Consider the following 14,911-nt stretch of genomic DNA (forward strand, 5'->3'; position numbering starts at 1 on the left):
TTATGGACTTTGATTAGCTACATCAACAACTACCTTCTCCTCAAAACATTCTCTTCCTTTGGCTTCCAAGGATGTGGCTCCCTGGTTTTCCTCTGAACTCCTTGGCCACTGTTACTGGGCCAGCCAGTTCACAGCTCTGTCACTTCTCTTTCCCTTTTTTCTCTCTACTCTTTCTAAGCAGCCTCCTCTACACACATTGCCCAATTACTACCCAATTTTTATGTTGCCTAAATTTACATCTTTAGGCCAAGCCTCACCTCTGAACTCCAGACCTTTGACCTAACTGCCTCTTTGACATTTACATGTGGATTTTTCAAAAGTTGCTCAAATTCAACATGTCCAGTGCCAAATTCATTATCTTCTTCAAACCTGGTAATCTGTGTTTTATGTCTCAGTGAATGATACCACCAATGCATTTAGTTATACAAGTCAGAAATCCAGGAGTCATTCTCAACACTGCCTCCTTACCTTCCTTTCAAATCCACTCCCAGATATGTCCGTTTTACCTTTTAAATCTAGAATCTGCTCTCTTTTCTCCTCTACTGTCATCACCTAGTTTTGAGCTACTATTTTTCTTAACAACTACGTGGCATCTTCACTAGCCTCATCTGGTTAATTTCCATGTCATTTTCCTACAAAAAAAAAAGTCTGTGGCTTTCTGTTGCTATCAAGGAAAGCAAAACAACCACAGTTCTTAAATGGACTACAGGCCCTGTGTTGTGAACCACATCTACATGTCCAGTCCAACTTAAAACACGTTCCTCCTCCTGTGTGTACCTGCTTTTGTTTTATCTGTCACATCCAGTTCTGTCCAATTACAGGGCCTTCGAAAATACTATTTCTTATGCTAAAACATTGCCAACCCCATCCTGACCTAGATCATTTCCCCTGAATTAATAGCTTTTGTAGCAACCTGTATTTCTTCTTGGTAGCACTTAAAACAGTAAACCTTTAACATTTATTTGTGTGATTATTCATCTGCTAAACTAGTAGACTGTATGTTCTATGAGAGCAGAGACCATGTATACTTTTGCTCACAGTTTTATTAATATAGAACAGTGTCTGGTTCCTGGGAATCGCTCATTATGTCTATTTGCTATGTGAATGAATGGATGGGTAGAAGAATAACTTTCTATGCAGCCTTTGAAAGAGATTTAAAGGTAGGCAAGTATTATGAGATGACTATGGCAAGATACGTTAGAATTAGAACAGGCCCAGAGGGGAAAAAACAAATTGAGAAGACCACTTTGGTTTCTGATGATTCGTTATAAATTTCAAGAGAATAGAATGCAACTTTGACAGTAAAGTAGTGGACAGACCCATTCAAGTCTAGAGCTTCTCTCCTGTGAAGCTGTATTGTCTCAGTATCAAATATAAGCCACTTAGCATAGAAATATGTGTTTGGGGTAGTGATTGAGGAGCCTTTCCTGTTCTGAAGTGTCCACAAATACATTTGATAAACACAGTTAGTTTCTAATTATTTGTGTTAAAGGAGAGGAACATCGGTGTGAATAAATGTTGGCACCAGGTTCAGAAGATTGACTGATTCCATATTCAGGGAAACTTATGAAAAGCATAAACCACTAGCTTAAGGTCGGGAAAGGTGAGTAGTGGAGATCGTCAGCAATCCCTGTTCAAAACAGCACAGTTTCCTTCATGTAACTCCTCAGTCCCCATAACACGGAAGCCAAGGAGGTTTCCACCACTATCGCCACCCTGTTGTATGGTAGACAATTAATTATAGTCCATTGTTAGTATGTTCCTTTTTGTTTACTCATAAGTGAAAGTATGTGAAAGCTCTAAGACAGCTGTTCCTTCACCAAAATATTTTTCCCTCATCATTTGCTTATACAGATTTGTAATTCTCATAGAAGAGCACTTGCCAGGAAAGTCACTTCCATTTGAACTACTTGGCGTTGAGAATCTTCTCATCATCAGCCACAGTGTGATTATAGTTTAAAAATGCAAATGAGATTCTGGGATGAATCAACTGAAGAATAAAATTCATATGAAAAAGTGATGCTGTATAAAACCCTAATTAGGCAGCATCTATAATACAGCCCTTCTTAAACTGTGAGTTTGTTGCCACCAAAAGAAGTAAATATGTGCAAAATTCAACAACTATTTATAGAGCTCCCAGTATGTGTCAGATATTAGTCTAAATGCCTAGAAAGCCAGACAGACACTGTTAGAAGATTACATTCTAGGTTGGGAAAAATGTTGATAGGGGATGGAATTATTATAATGGTAAGGACAAAAGTGAAACATTTTGGAGAATCATTTGGAAATGTTTTTATGTAAAATCTTCACTATGACTACTTCTTCCACAGGCTAAGAAATATAACATCTTTAAAAAATTAAATGGTAAGAAAAAGACAACTGGGAAAGGAAAACAAGGATAGACTACATATAATAGTGATAGTTTAAGGAATTTTATCTGTTATTAAGTGTCTGAAATTCTGGCTTCAGAGAGGTGGATTAAGCTTGAGTTTTTTGCTCCAGAAAATTTTTATGCTTTGATATAATTTTCTTTTGCTCTAGCTTCCTTTTATACTAGGATGAGATGGAGGGTACAAACACCACTGAATCAGTGTGATCAATTTAATACAATGCATGTATTAAAAATACTTTGGGAGACAGCAATTTGATTCTGTTACCTAGTTGGATTAATTAAAAGAAAACTTTGAAAAATAATTTTCTAATTGCTTTCTTCCTCTCATAATCAATATTCTGGCCAAAGAGGCTTGATCACTTTCCATACTTTTCCCTTGTTGGATGGGCAGAACTGCCAACGGTCTTGAGATTTCCGTTAGTTTTTCCCAAAACACAAGTTATTTAAACCCTAAATGAGTAATGTAGGGCTTTAGGGTTCCTTATCAGTTTGTCTGGGTTTGATTTAACAAGTGCACAGTCAGGGGTTGGTATAGAGACTATTACCAACTTTCTGAGCAGCTACTCTGAGGCACAAAGTCACAACTGCCACCACAAGATGGTTCCACTAGTTCTGGGTTTTTATTACTCCTATTGCATATATTTAAGGTGTACATCATGCTGTTTTAATATTCATATACATAGTGAAATTATTCCTATAGTTAAGCAAATTAATCTCTCCATCACTTTTCCTAGTTATTTTTATTTTTATTGTTTGATGTTTTGGTTACTTAATAAGTGATGACTTAGAAAAGTTACCAGAGACTATACTCTATACAATATAATATTTCTATGACTTATGGCTTATCTACAGGAAACAACCATTTTACAGATAGCCACAGAAATAAGCAAAAGGGCCATAACCAGGTAAAACTGGGTCATGGTCTCTATTTGTATACCTCTTTCTGTCATCACATTGAATAGTCTTTAAGAAAGGCAATCTGGGAAGATTCTGTACAATAAAAGGTTATTATCCAATCAGGATCAAATCATAGTGTTTCAACACTAGAATCCGAATGGCACCTTTGGTTTCCCCAAACAAAAATTACTGGTTTTATGTGAACAATTTTCATGTATAATAATATACAGAGATTTTGTTTGTCTCATAATAATTTAAATAAGCAGTTGATTTTATTAACTTCCTTTTCCATAGAAACCACTACATCTCTGTCTCACAAACAACTAAATCAAAATAAAGAATGCTATGAGAGAACTCTTGGTTAAAAATGCGTAGTAATGTGATATTATAGGCGTGTCATAGTAATAAAGGCTTTTTTATTTCCAGCGCACTATCTTCTTTTGTCAGAAAAATGTGCCTTTCTTGGATAGTTCCCAGTAGCATCAGTAAAGAGGCATCAGCAATATCATGTCCCTCTTGATTTACATTCAGCTGATGTGCCAAAACAGATAGCACTGAGCAACATGGCTATGTAGATCCATATCGTTTCTCCCTTTTTCTCTCTCTGAGCCTTATATTAGCAGTGTGAATCTGCAGTATTTTACCGACAGTCCCCTGGCACCAAGCTCAGATACAGTGTTCTTCCCACAGAGAGAAAAGGAGGATTCATGATGATGATAAATGGAAAATTGTGAAGGGTTTTGCTGGTAGTTTGGGTTGAATTATAGAAGCATCCTTTCTAGGACAGTGTTCGTAGGAAAAGACTATTACAATGGGCAATAAGATGCTGTCTTTGTCTCTTCAGAATGTGTTACAGAGAAACACTGATCTGAGTTATGAATATGTCCTCAAATAACTTTGCAGAAGCAAAATAGTGACAAAATTAAATACCTATGGCTCTGATCTAGTTCATTGCAGTTTGTCAACAGGCTTTTATGAAATCTTCTCAGGTGCTATTGAAAATTTAGGGTACTTGGACTAAAACTTCCTGTTAAATTTTATGATACTTTGATTCCCTTATTTCTCCCATTAATCAAGTTAGCAACTAAAATTGTGTCTAAGAACTGACAACCTTTTTTTAGAGAGGTTTGAAAAATAACTTTTTAACAGCTATCTTTCTATAGTGGAAAGAGAAGTGCTTTAGTGACCTGGGTACAAATTCCATTTCACCAATTTCTAGATTGTTTTTTAACTGCAAACAAATTACTTCCCATCTTTAACTTCAGTTTCTCATGTTTAAAATGATGTTGGTAATACCTACCAAATAATGTTGTTATGGAAAATAACTCTGATGGAAACTTCTAATTATGTAGGATACTTGTCTCCTGCAGAGGATCTCCTTCTTCCCCTCCCCTCGCCTCCCCTCCCCTCTGCTTCTTTTTCCCCACCTCTCTTTTTCTTCAACTGGCTTCAACAACTTAGGAAAGAAATAGTGGAAATCCAAATACATTTTCATCGTTAGATAAGTTATAAGCCAAAAAATACAAATTGATAGAAGAAAGACATTTTCAAAGTATTCTTATTTTAAATTGGGTGGCTGATGATAAAAACAATAATTCTTGTATTGATCTGATGAATTCTAAGTATAAATAACAGTTTCCTTTATTCTCTATATTATATGTAACCATCATTGTGCTTAATTGTTTTTGATGTATCTATTTATGCCTATAACTTCCCTATTCCAAAAACAACTTGAGATGACTTATAATAAAATCAAAAATAGAGTAATATCAAAACCTATTAGTCCAAATTAAAAAGAAGTTGTTTTCCTTTGCATTTCACCATAACCTTTTGATCTTTTTTCATTGTAAATATATGCTTAGCTGCTTTAAATTTACTTTTGTTTTTGTATTTGCTTTTAAGTCATTATTTGTCATATTGCTTGGAATGATCTTTAATACATTAGTATAATGCACAGAGTGCCTGTGTTCAGATCCCAGCTCCTGCACTTATTGGTATCCAAGATAAATAAGTCAACACCAGTTAAAATGGTAAGGATAGATTTTTTTCAGTAGTAACTATTGCAGTAGGGAAGTGGGTCCAGTGTGAAGTGAACTTAACTTTGCTGAAACAAAAGGGAGGAGACGTTTTAGAAGCTGGGGTGTGCTGAGGGAAAGGCACTGAAGGATGTCAAAGGGAGCTGGTCCATGTGCCTGGGCCATCTGGGTTTGTTATTTGCGAGGAGGAGCAAACTTATTATATCTTTATGACAGGAGGCAGTGGTGTTGATTAGAACATGGTACCCACTGGACTAAGAGCTGTGCAGTTATTTCCCTGAATGTGAGAAGACATTTTTTGGGTGGTAGAAGATTTACATTTCAAAGGAGCAGAGAAAGGATTTATAGTTAAAAGCTTTCTAAACTAATTGCTCTAAGAGAGGGTTCAGAGGCTTATGCTTGTTAACAGGTTTTGGCTAGAACAAATAATAAAATCTCCTGGATACATTAAACTTTCTCAGGTAGGCATCTTAAAGGGTGATAGGATCACATGAGGGGTGCAGCTGTGAGCTGTTAAAAACTATGTTAATGTGTTTGTTCATATCTCTTAATGTGTGTGTGTGTGTGTGTGTGTGTGTGTGTGTGTGTGTATGTATGGGTGGAGAGGGTGGACAAAAGCAGCACACTTCCTTATTGGCAAAATAAAGAGAATCTTGAAACAATGCTAAAATGAGAAACAATGATCTATATAAAGGTAGTAACTAAGACTGAATCACATTTTAGTAATTTTTTAAATTTTAAGATGTTTGTTTGATGTGTATTTGAACCTCCTGTTTCTTAACACAGAAGTAGAAGCATAGGAACAAAATTCACAATTTTTTGATGCTAATCATTAGGTTTAGAGGTATCAAATGATTTCTGTCCATGTTAGTGGAGTCTGATTATTCCAGCTCTGTGCAGTAATAATCCAGGAAGCATGAATTATTAAATGAGCTCAATCTGTATTTGTTTTGGGCATATTATCAACCATAGCACATACTTTATTGTGTATGGATTTTCATTAAGGAAGTGGAGTACACTGAATCTCATTCTCCTTAAATTGTAATTTTTATCACTAAAAATTCTTGATGTTAATACATTTGATAGTGAAAAAATGACCATTTAGATGAGACCAATAACTAGAAAAGAAATAATAGCTTGAGTTAATGTTGATTTCTTCAGTGTATTATATAAACATTTTAAAGTAAGGGAGAACAACCAAAAATAATATGCTTTAAGACCAACTTTTATTCATTGTACTTCTCTAATATTTGAAGCATTTGTAATGTGATTCAGTAAATTAAATATTTAATTTTTCAAATAGCAAAGATGGGCAAAGCTAACTTCTACCATTTTGAAATCAAATGCATTAAATTGTTCTACTCTTTTTATAAAAGCATTTAAAATGTTGCCTTTTAACTGTGACAGTATTAGAAATATCATTCATGATGATTGGTTTTATAAATAGGACCTAAAGTTGTTTAGGAAAGAGTCTTACACATACTTTTAGGGTATCTACGTTCTGGATTTAGCCCTTCCACTCACCTGGCACTCAGACCTCAGCAGGAAACCTACCCACACTGAGTAGTTTTTTCAGTCATAGAGGCTATGCTTTTAATAGTTATTATTTCTTCCTTACCAGCAACAGTTTAATTTGGATTTTTTTATCTTTTTTTTAATAGTCTGATACATACTTCTGCATGTCAATGAGATTGCCAGTGGATGAGGAAGCCTTTGTGAGTAAGTATTAATTGGATTGGGGGAGCAGCAGTAATGGAGGGCAGCTATTTCAAATCGGTGAAAGGTTCTCTTTGAGGGTTATGAGTATATTAATCTTTTACTGTCAGTTTCTAAAATGCATTTATCATGCCTAATGCAGGAACAAACTAGAAAGAGCCACTGAGAGGCAAGATTACAAACTGTATCTGGAGAGATTCATGCATAGTAGTAGTTAAGGAGTTGCATGTAGATGTCGATGAGTGCCAATACTGTGTGGTCCCATTTGTATAGTATTGGCTTTCTGTCTGTGGCAGGATGCTTAATTCCACTCCACTAAACAGACGGTTTATTTACCTGCTGGTTTATGCTATAAATCGACTGCACTTAGAATCAACATTGGTGAATTTAAGATTTTACCTGTCAGGTAGATGGATAGAAAGGAAGGGAAGGAGAGAGGGAGGGAGGGAGGAAGAGATGAGAAGGGAAAGGAGAGCTAGAAAAGAAAAGCAATGGAAGAAAGAACATTTATCTTGTTTGTATTACAGAATAAGAGAATGCTTAAGTGACAGTTCCTTCCCCAACTGAGCCTTTAAATCAGAGAGGAAAAGTGACAAAGCACCATCTGCTTCCATCTAGGTTGTTTCAATTTAAACATCCCTTATGACAGACATTTAACTGTTTAGGGAAGAGCTGTGATTGGCAAATTATTCATGTATTTGGCTTTTCTCTACTTCATTTTTAAACATTTGAGATGTTGATTTTGGAGAGAAAGTGATGGTAGTGGTACTTTGGTCCCCTGAAACTGATCTTCAAGTGGGCTGTCTGAAATGGCTATTATGTAAATTGTGAAATGTGTACAGTAGCCTTGGGGCAGTCTGACGATGAATTTTCATGAGGTGTTTCCCACAGGAATGGACTTTATAGACCTGCAAAGCCAGAGCAATGTGCATTCTTTATTCACACACATTGGTGGCAATCACAACAGAAAATACAACCTTTAATAACACTCTCAACAAAATTTGCTGCATAGTTAATTCCTAAGAATGAAAGACCACACGAAGTTGAACATTGATGACATTGTTTGTATAATATTTGGATACTACCAAGAAAAAGTTAAGAAGCAAAGTGCTCCCATATCCTGAACGGAATATCTTTAAAGAAAAAACAATTAAAGTTTCTAACTGCAGTGCTTGAGTAACACTAAATATTATTTCGGATATAAATTCATAATTAAAATCCTAGCCGTAAAACTTTCCTTAATTTCATATCCACATACTCGGCTACCTAGGAGAAAATAATATTTACTCACAAAAGAAATTCTACATGAATTTTTCTTTCCTAATTTATATTTTCTTTGTCCAAGTTCTGGGGTTGTTTTGAGTCCTGTTTTCACCCGAGCTTTGAAGAGAAGGCCACCCTACACACCTGTGTAAACATGGTAGTCATGTGTTACAGCACTATTACATGTCTCACATTAATAGGTTTATTTCTGGAGATTGGTGGTAGTATATGGTTTTAGAACTAGTGACTATAAGGACTATAAATATATATCCTGTGTATTATTGCTCTCCTAATATAAATGTGTTTACATTCACATAATTTAAAATGAAAAAATACAAGTGAGTATATTCAGTCAAGTAAAATATTCACAGGAAACACATAAAGTTCTATATTAGAACCAGAGTGCTAAATATTTTCATACTTTCTTAAGCACTTTTCTTCTAAGATTAAACTATTCCAAGAACTAAGATCCTTAAAAGGTCTTCTAAGATTAAGAATTATTTTCAGTATTTCTTCCTTTCTTTATTACTTGGAGGATTGCATGAATACTGAAACTTTTTGTTTCCTGTTCACAATGGGTTGTGATTCCTTTAATGAACTGTGCCCAGGTGGTTTGTGGTTACTGTTGTTTACATAATTCAGCAACCACAAAATTTCAGTCTAGAAAAACAAGAACTGGAAAATGGAAAACTAGAGACAATTAGCAAATAATCATTTATATAAAAAGATAAGTAAAGGAAATTCTTCATGTATTATCACATTAATTCTTAAGACAACCCTGTAGATAGTCTCATTTCATAGCTTGAGAAACAGAGACAGGAACATTTGTATCTGTGATTTAATCGGGTGCTAAGACACTAGTTTGTATGGAATTCTCATTTATGTAATCGCTAGACTATTACCATCATCACTACCTACTATTGTTTACTAAGGGCCTGCCAGACACTATAAGATACTGAAACCTAAATATATTTAAGCCAATTTTCAGGAGAAGAAACAGAATTTCAGAGAGGTGAAGGAATCTGCTTAAGCTTTTTACTAGTTATGTATTAACCTAGTCGTACTTCAGATTTGGGTGTGGGAATAGTGATACAAAGGAAGAAATGAACAGAGTTATCAAGTACTTAGCTGGAGCTAAAATATAGCAAGAGCAGCACCGTTCTTTCTTCCTCACATCAAATACAATTATTATTTCATTCCTTTACCTTCACTCCGTACTGGGTACACTCTGGCCAGTTTTGCCAAAGGAAAAATAAACCTCAAACCATCTTACAAAATAAATAACAAATACACATGAAGATTTAAAGATTTGTAGAAGGAAAGGGGCTTGGATATATAGTTATATGTTGGGAGAGTGACCATACATAGCTTTTCCAGAGTCCCAGAGTGAAAGTTTTGCCTGTAAGGTATCCAAGGCTTTTCCATTCTAAGGGATTCTGATGGCATAGAGAATGAAGCTATAGCCTTTTTGTGGATTGTCCCAAATTCCAGATCTCAAAATGCTTTATCCTGACATTAGACACGGTTGTAAGTGAAGAGCTGTAAAAACCCTTGTTCGTTCTTTTCTGTTTTTAATTATTTTTTATTTTTCGTAGTCATTCTGTTATTTTATTCTTTCCTTAAGATACTTAATGATTTTATACCTTCTGTTTTCATTATCTGTGCCTCTTTAAATTTTTGTATCCTAGCAGGATATGGCACAGACTCATAAATGGTTGCTGAATACACAAGGGAACTCTAAAAATGGCTTTTGTGGCCAGGCGCGGTGGATCACGCCTGGAATCCTAGCACCCTGGGAGGCTGAGACAGGTGGATCACAAGGTCAGGAGACTGAGACCATCCTGGCCAACATGGTGATACCCTATCTCTATTAAAAATAGAAAAATTAGCCAGGCGTTGTGGCGCACACCTGTAATCCCAGCTACTCAGGAGGCTGAGGCACAAGAATCGCTTGAACCCGGGAGGTGGAGGTTGTAGTGAGCCAAGATCACGTCACTACACTCCAGTCTGGTGACAGAGCAAGACTCTATCTCAAAAAAAAAAAAAAAAGCCTTTTGTTAGACCATTTTCTGACTCAGCATTTCAAATAGTAGACAATTTACCTTTTTACCTTGAATTATATTCTAATATAAAGAATCACTTTTTTTTTTTAATGAAAGGCCATTGTACATTAATTCAGCAAACTTAAAATTCTGCTGCATGTAAGTTATTGGGTAACCGGAATGTGAAGCATGATGCAAGTTTAAGGAAGTCACAGCCTAGAAGAATTCTAGATAAGAATAAAAGTGTTAAAACATATAAAAAGGACTTTCTTCTTGAACTTTTCAAATTTCTGAAGAAAATTACGAAAGACAATACACTTTACATTGTTTATTAGAAGAAGGACAGACTCTCGTGATGGTGTTAAAAGTCAAAATTGGATTGAATAACTCATTATTTTGGCTTTGTGTTTATATGCTAGTTATATAACCCATCTTAAACATATTTCTAAATTTTGAGCGAATACCATCATGGTCATTATGGAATTCATATGTAGATATGCCTGTTATATTTACATGTGAGCATGTAGCATGTATGATGTGTTTATATAACTATTTAATTACCGAATGTGAATTAAAGTATGTGTTTGGAGAAATGCAATGATGAAGATAAAAGTAAGTTTTGTATTTTGAGCAAAATTATAGCTTTCCTTAGGGCGTTGTTTTTGTTTGTTATTTTAATAAGAAACCATAGAATTTGAATGGGTGAAAGTATGATAATATCTGCATTTGACCACTGAACTGTAGTGCTGTCTAAAGGGTGTTTTACAGACACTCAGAGGAATTGGCTCTGACAGCAGCCCACTCAGCCAAGAAATTTGACTGTCATCTTCATCCACTTGCTTTCCCTCACATGGATGACCTGTAAATAATTGTGTCTTTTCCTTAGTGAATGATGACAGGTCCCTATCTATCAAATTGCACTACATAAATGAGATAGAAGCCATTGAATTTAGAAACAGATGAAATTAATCTAATGATTCATTGTTTTTTTTATTTTCTTGGGCTTCTCTCTTGAATGTAGAACAGTTTCTGTTGCAGAATTGCCGAGTTAGATTTCAATCATTCCAAATGTTTTTTTGTTGTTGTTGTTGTTGTTGTTTTGTCATTATACTTTAAGTTCTGGGGTACATGTGCAGGACATGCAGGTTTGTTACATAGGTATACACGTGCCATGGTGGTTTGCTGCACCCATCAACCTGTCATCTGCATTAGGCATTTCCCCTAACGCTATCCCTCCCCTAGCCCCCGGCCCCCAGACAGGCCCTGGTGTGTGATGTTCCCCGCCCTGTGTCCATGTGTTCTCATTGTTCAGCTCCCACTTATGAGTGAGAACATGAGGTGTTTGGTTTTCTGTTCCTGTGTTAGTTTGCTGAGAATGATGGTTCTTAAAGCACATGATCAAGTGATGTTGAGATACTTCAAGGACTGCATGAACAATTCAATTTGATCATGTTTATGGGTCACTAGATAGTATGACATAAAGACTGAGGCCTGGCAGGGTACATGCTTGTATATATATGTTTTATGGTTTGGCAGCAGTAAATAAAAGAGAGTATCTGTGTATGTATGCATATGTGTGTGTACATGTGTGTGAGTCCCCATCCCCATTCAATCATTCTATTACCTTTCTGCTTCCAATTAGTTGACTAAGTATCCTTTCCCTTCTCTCTTCAACTAGGACTTCTTTCTAACATGAGTGATGAGTAGTCTCTGTCTCACAGATGATCACTGAGTATTTTCCAGCAATCACCCAGGAAAACTCTTAGTTTCTTAGCAAAAGCTACTTGGAAAGAGCTATGATCAAGAACACAAATAAGACGTGTATAGTAAAGGTCTTTGATGAGTGGATAAAGCCCATGTTTTTGGTCGTAATCATGAAGGAGAAGTTGCCATATACCTTGTCTCAGAGTCTCAGAGTATTTCTTAAATGTTTTCTATCCTTTGGTCACCCAAAATACCCATGTTTCCAAATTGACAACCTCCAACAACCCCCTGGGCTTTTCTCAAGTAATAAAAAAGAGTGAGAGATGAGTGGGAACCATGTCTAATTTATTCAATTAGGTACATCTAATGATCACCAAAAATTCACTGACATGCCGACATAGCTATTTTAATGAAGAAATGTTAAAATGCTGCATTCCAGTCCCCCCGCCCACCCCTCCAGCTAGCTATTTCAGAAGGAACTGCTTTAGTAGTCAACGCTTAAAAAATCACTATAAGTTGGTCTAGTCAGAGAAAATTTCATGACAAAGGTATACAAGATTTCATCTGGACCTGTGAAAATGGTCTATTTGAATATGCAAAGGGGTGAATATTTTAATGGCCCACAGTATAAGCTCAAACACACTGGGCACAAGTATGAGAAACAGTATCATATGTGGTTAAAAGAGCACAAGCTCTGAGCCAGAACACTCCACGTTCAGATCCCAGCCTCCCACTTTCTAGCTATACTACTAGGGAACAAATTACTTCACCTCTCTCTCCTGAAGACTCATCTATTTGGGAGGACAAAGAACCAGACTCACAGGGTTATTGAGAAGTAAATGAGTGCTTGGCATGTGGAAAGCCCTCAGTAAATGTTAGCAGTTGTGATTATTAAGTGAGGGCAGCTGCCCGATGAGAATGAAGAGTGGATGTAAGGGTTGCCATATTGGAAATATGGTGAGCTAGGAGACGGGCACAATGTTATGCATGGCCTTAAAAGGCTAGAAGAGGCCAGAAGAAGGATATGGGCTTGATTCTGTAGGAAATTAATAGTGGACTATTATAATAGGAACAACATTAGAAAAACAGGGCTTAGTGAAGCTTATGCTGTTTTATCATGCGTAGCTTGGCTGATGAAGTCTGTTTATTGATTCTTTAGTCTGGTACATTCCATAGAGTTTACTTTTAAAAGATATATCTTCTAGAAATGTCATTTTTGTGTGTGTCTTGAAATTTCTTTATTCAGAAGTGAGGATTGTTTTATTTGAAATTTATGTTCAATACTTAGGCTTGCTCAGGTGTCTTATTTCTTAGTTAATTTGGTGGCAGCAGCTTAAAGTCCCCATAAACCACTGTAAGCATTCTTTACCAATGATATATCATTGTCCATACTAGTAGGAGTTAATGACAATTTCACTATTAAGCTTTCTGATTAAACATATTTAAGCAAAAGGTCTTTATTTTAGTACAGAATTGCTTCATGGTTATGGGGAAAGCTTGCAGGAGATAATGTAATGTGCCATTGCGGTGGGTTTTTAACATGCTGGCAAATAGACTATGGTGCTGTGAGCTTTACAGTTATCTGTACCTTTTTGGCCCAACTGCAAGATTATGAACATTAAGGCTGATTGTATCCTAAACTTAAATTGCAATTTAAAGCATTATTATCTTCAGTTCCTTTGAGCAGTTTTTAAAGCATAATCTTTATTTTTTGGAAATAAAAAAATGTTAGTTGTAAGATTTTAGGGCCTGTAATTTTTTATAATCATGACATATCTTTTATAATATATTTTCTTGAATCTTACACTTTCCCAATTCTCTCAATATTAAATATGGCTTGAAAACACAAACAGTCTTAGAATACTGACTCTTTATCATAGGAACACAATCACTAGAGGCATCCTTTGCCTGCTTCAGATTTCAGCACTAAAAAGATTTTAGGTGACACAGCTAAAATTGCAGGATATAATACAGAGTTCCAGTGATCTCCTTGAATAAAATAATTCTGAAATATCAATTAATTTTTATCTTTAGAGCCTCTTTATAAATTTACTTTCAAAGAAATCTGCTTTTACTCTTTGTCCTGTACATTTAAAGGAGTAATACAATCCCAATCTAACTAAGATGAGTTGATAAACTCAGAGTATTCTCACATAATAGAGTATTTTCAGTCACTATAAATGGGGACTATAGTCAGAATTACTGGTGATTCCCCTGTGAAACCTTTAAAATATATACTTACCTGGGAATAACCGCTGGAGATTTGATTGAGATGTTGATAGGGGAGGTGAGGAGGGACTGATCTAGATTGACTCTAGGAGCTTGTGTTTTTTGTGTTTTGTTTTTTGTTTTTTTGTTTTTTTTGAGATGGAGTTTCGCTCTTGTTACTCAGTCTGGAGCGCTTGTGTTTTTACCAAGTTCCATAGGTAATAATGTAAAGCTCAGGCTAAAAATGACTGCTTAAAAAAATTATTTAATAACATGTAAAAATAACCATGGTATGCAAACGAAGGTATTTACAGTGTAAAACAGGATTACATTGGGAGGGAAAATGAAAGTTAACAATGGTTATCCCTAATATATACAGGTAACAATTCTAGAATGCCAAAGTTCTTCAGATCCAAACTTGAATTTGCAAGTCAGTTTGTTTTTATTCAATAGGTTAATTATCTATAGTCTGTAGTATTCCTCTACTGAATATTTTTAGCTAAAAAGAATGTTCCTGCCATTTCCAATGGTAATTTAGAGCTGGTTATATATACGTGAATATCTCCAAAATTGCTGGTTTCTCTACTTGGTTGTGTGTGTTCTTCAGAATCTTTCCATGTCCTAAGTCTGGCAGAAAAATCAAAATTTGATAT

The 14,911-nt window shown here is 35.5% G+C and overlaps 1 protein-coding gene across 8 annotated transcripts in view; it reads left to right on the forward strand.

Annotated features, from left to right (window-relative positions):
• The window catches only part of PAM (peptidylglycine alpha-amidating monooxygenase), a 171,298-nt gene that overhangs the window by 30,782 nt on the left and 125,605 nt on the right, over positions 1–14,911 (forward strand). For all 8 annotated transcript variants that reach the window (XM_064376193.1, XM_064376197.1, XM_064376199.1 and 5 more), the window contains exon 3: positions 6,987–7,044. In XM_064376193.1, the coding sequence (XP_064232263.1) occupies positions 6,987–7,044 (58 nt within the window). The remainder of the gene's footprint in view (positions 1–6,986; positions 7,045–14,911) is intronic.

Source organism: Aotus nancymaae, unplaced genomic scaffold (assembly GCF_030222135.1).
Source record: "Aotus nancymaae isolate 86718 unplaced genomic scaffold, 86718_ANA_hifiasm-v0.15.2.pri h1tg000014l, whole genome shotgun sequence".
Lineage (NCBI taxonomy): Eukaryota > Metazoa > Chordata > Mammalia > Primates > Aotidae > Aotus > Aotus nancymaae.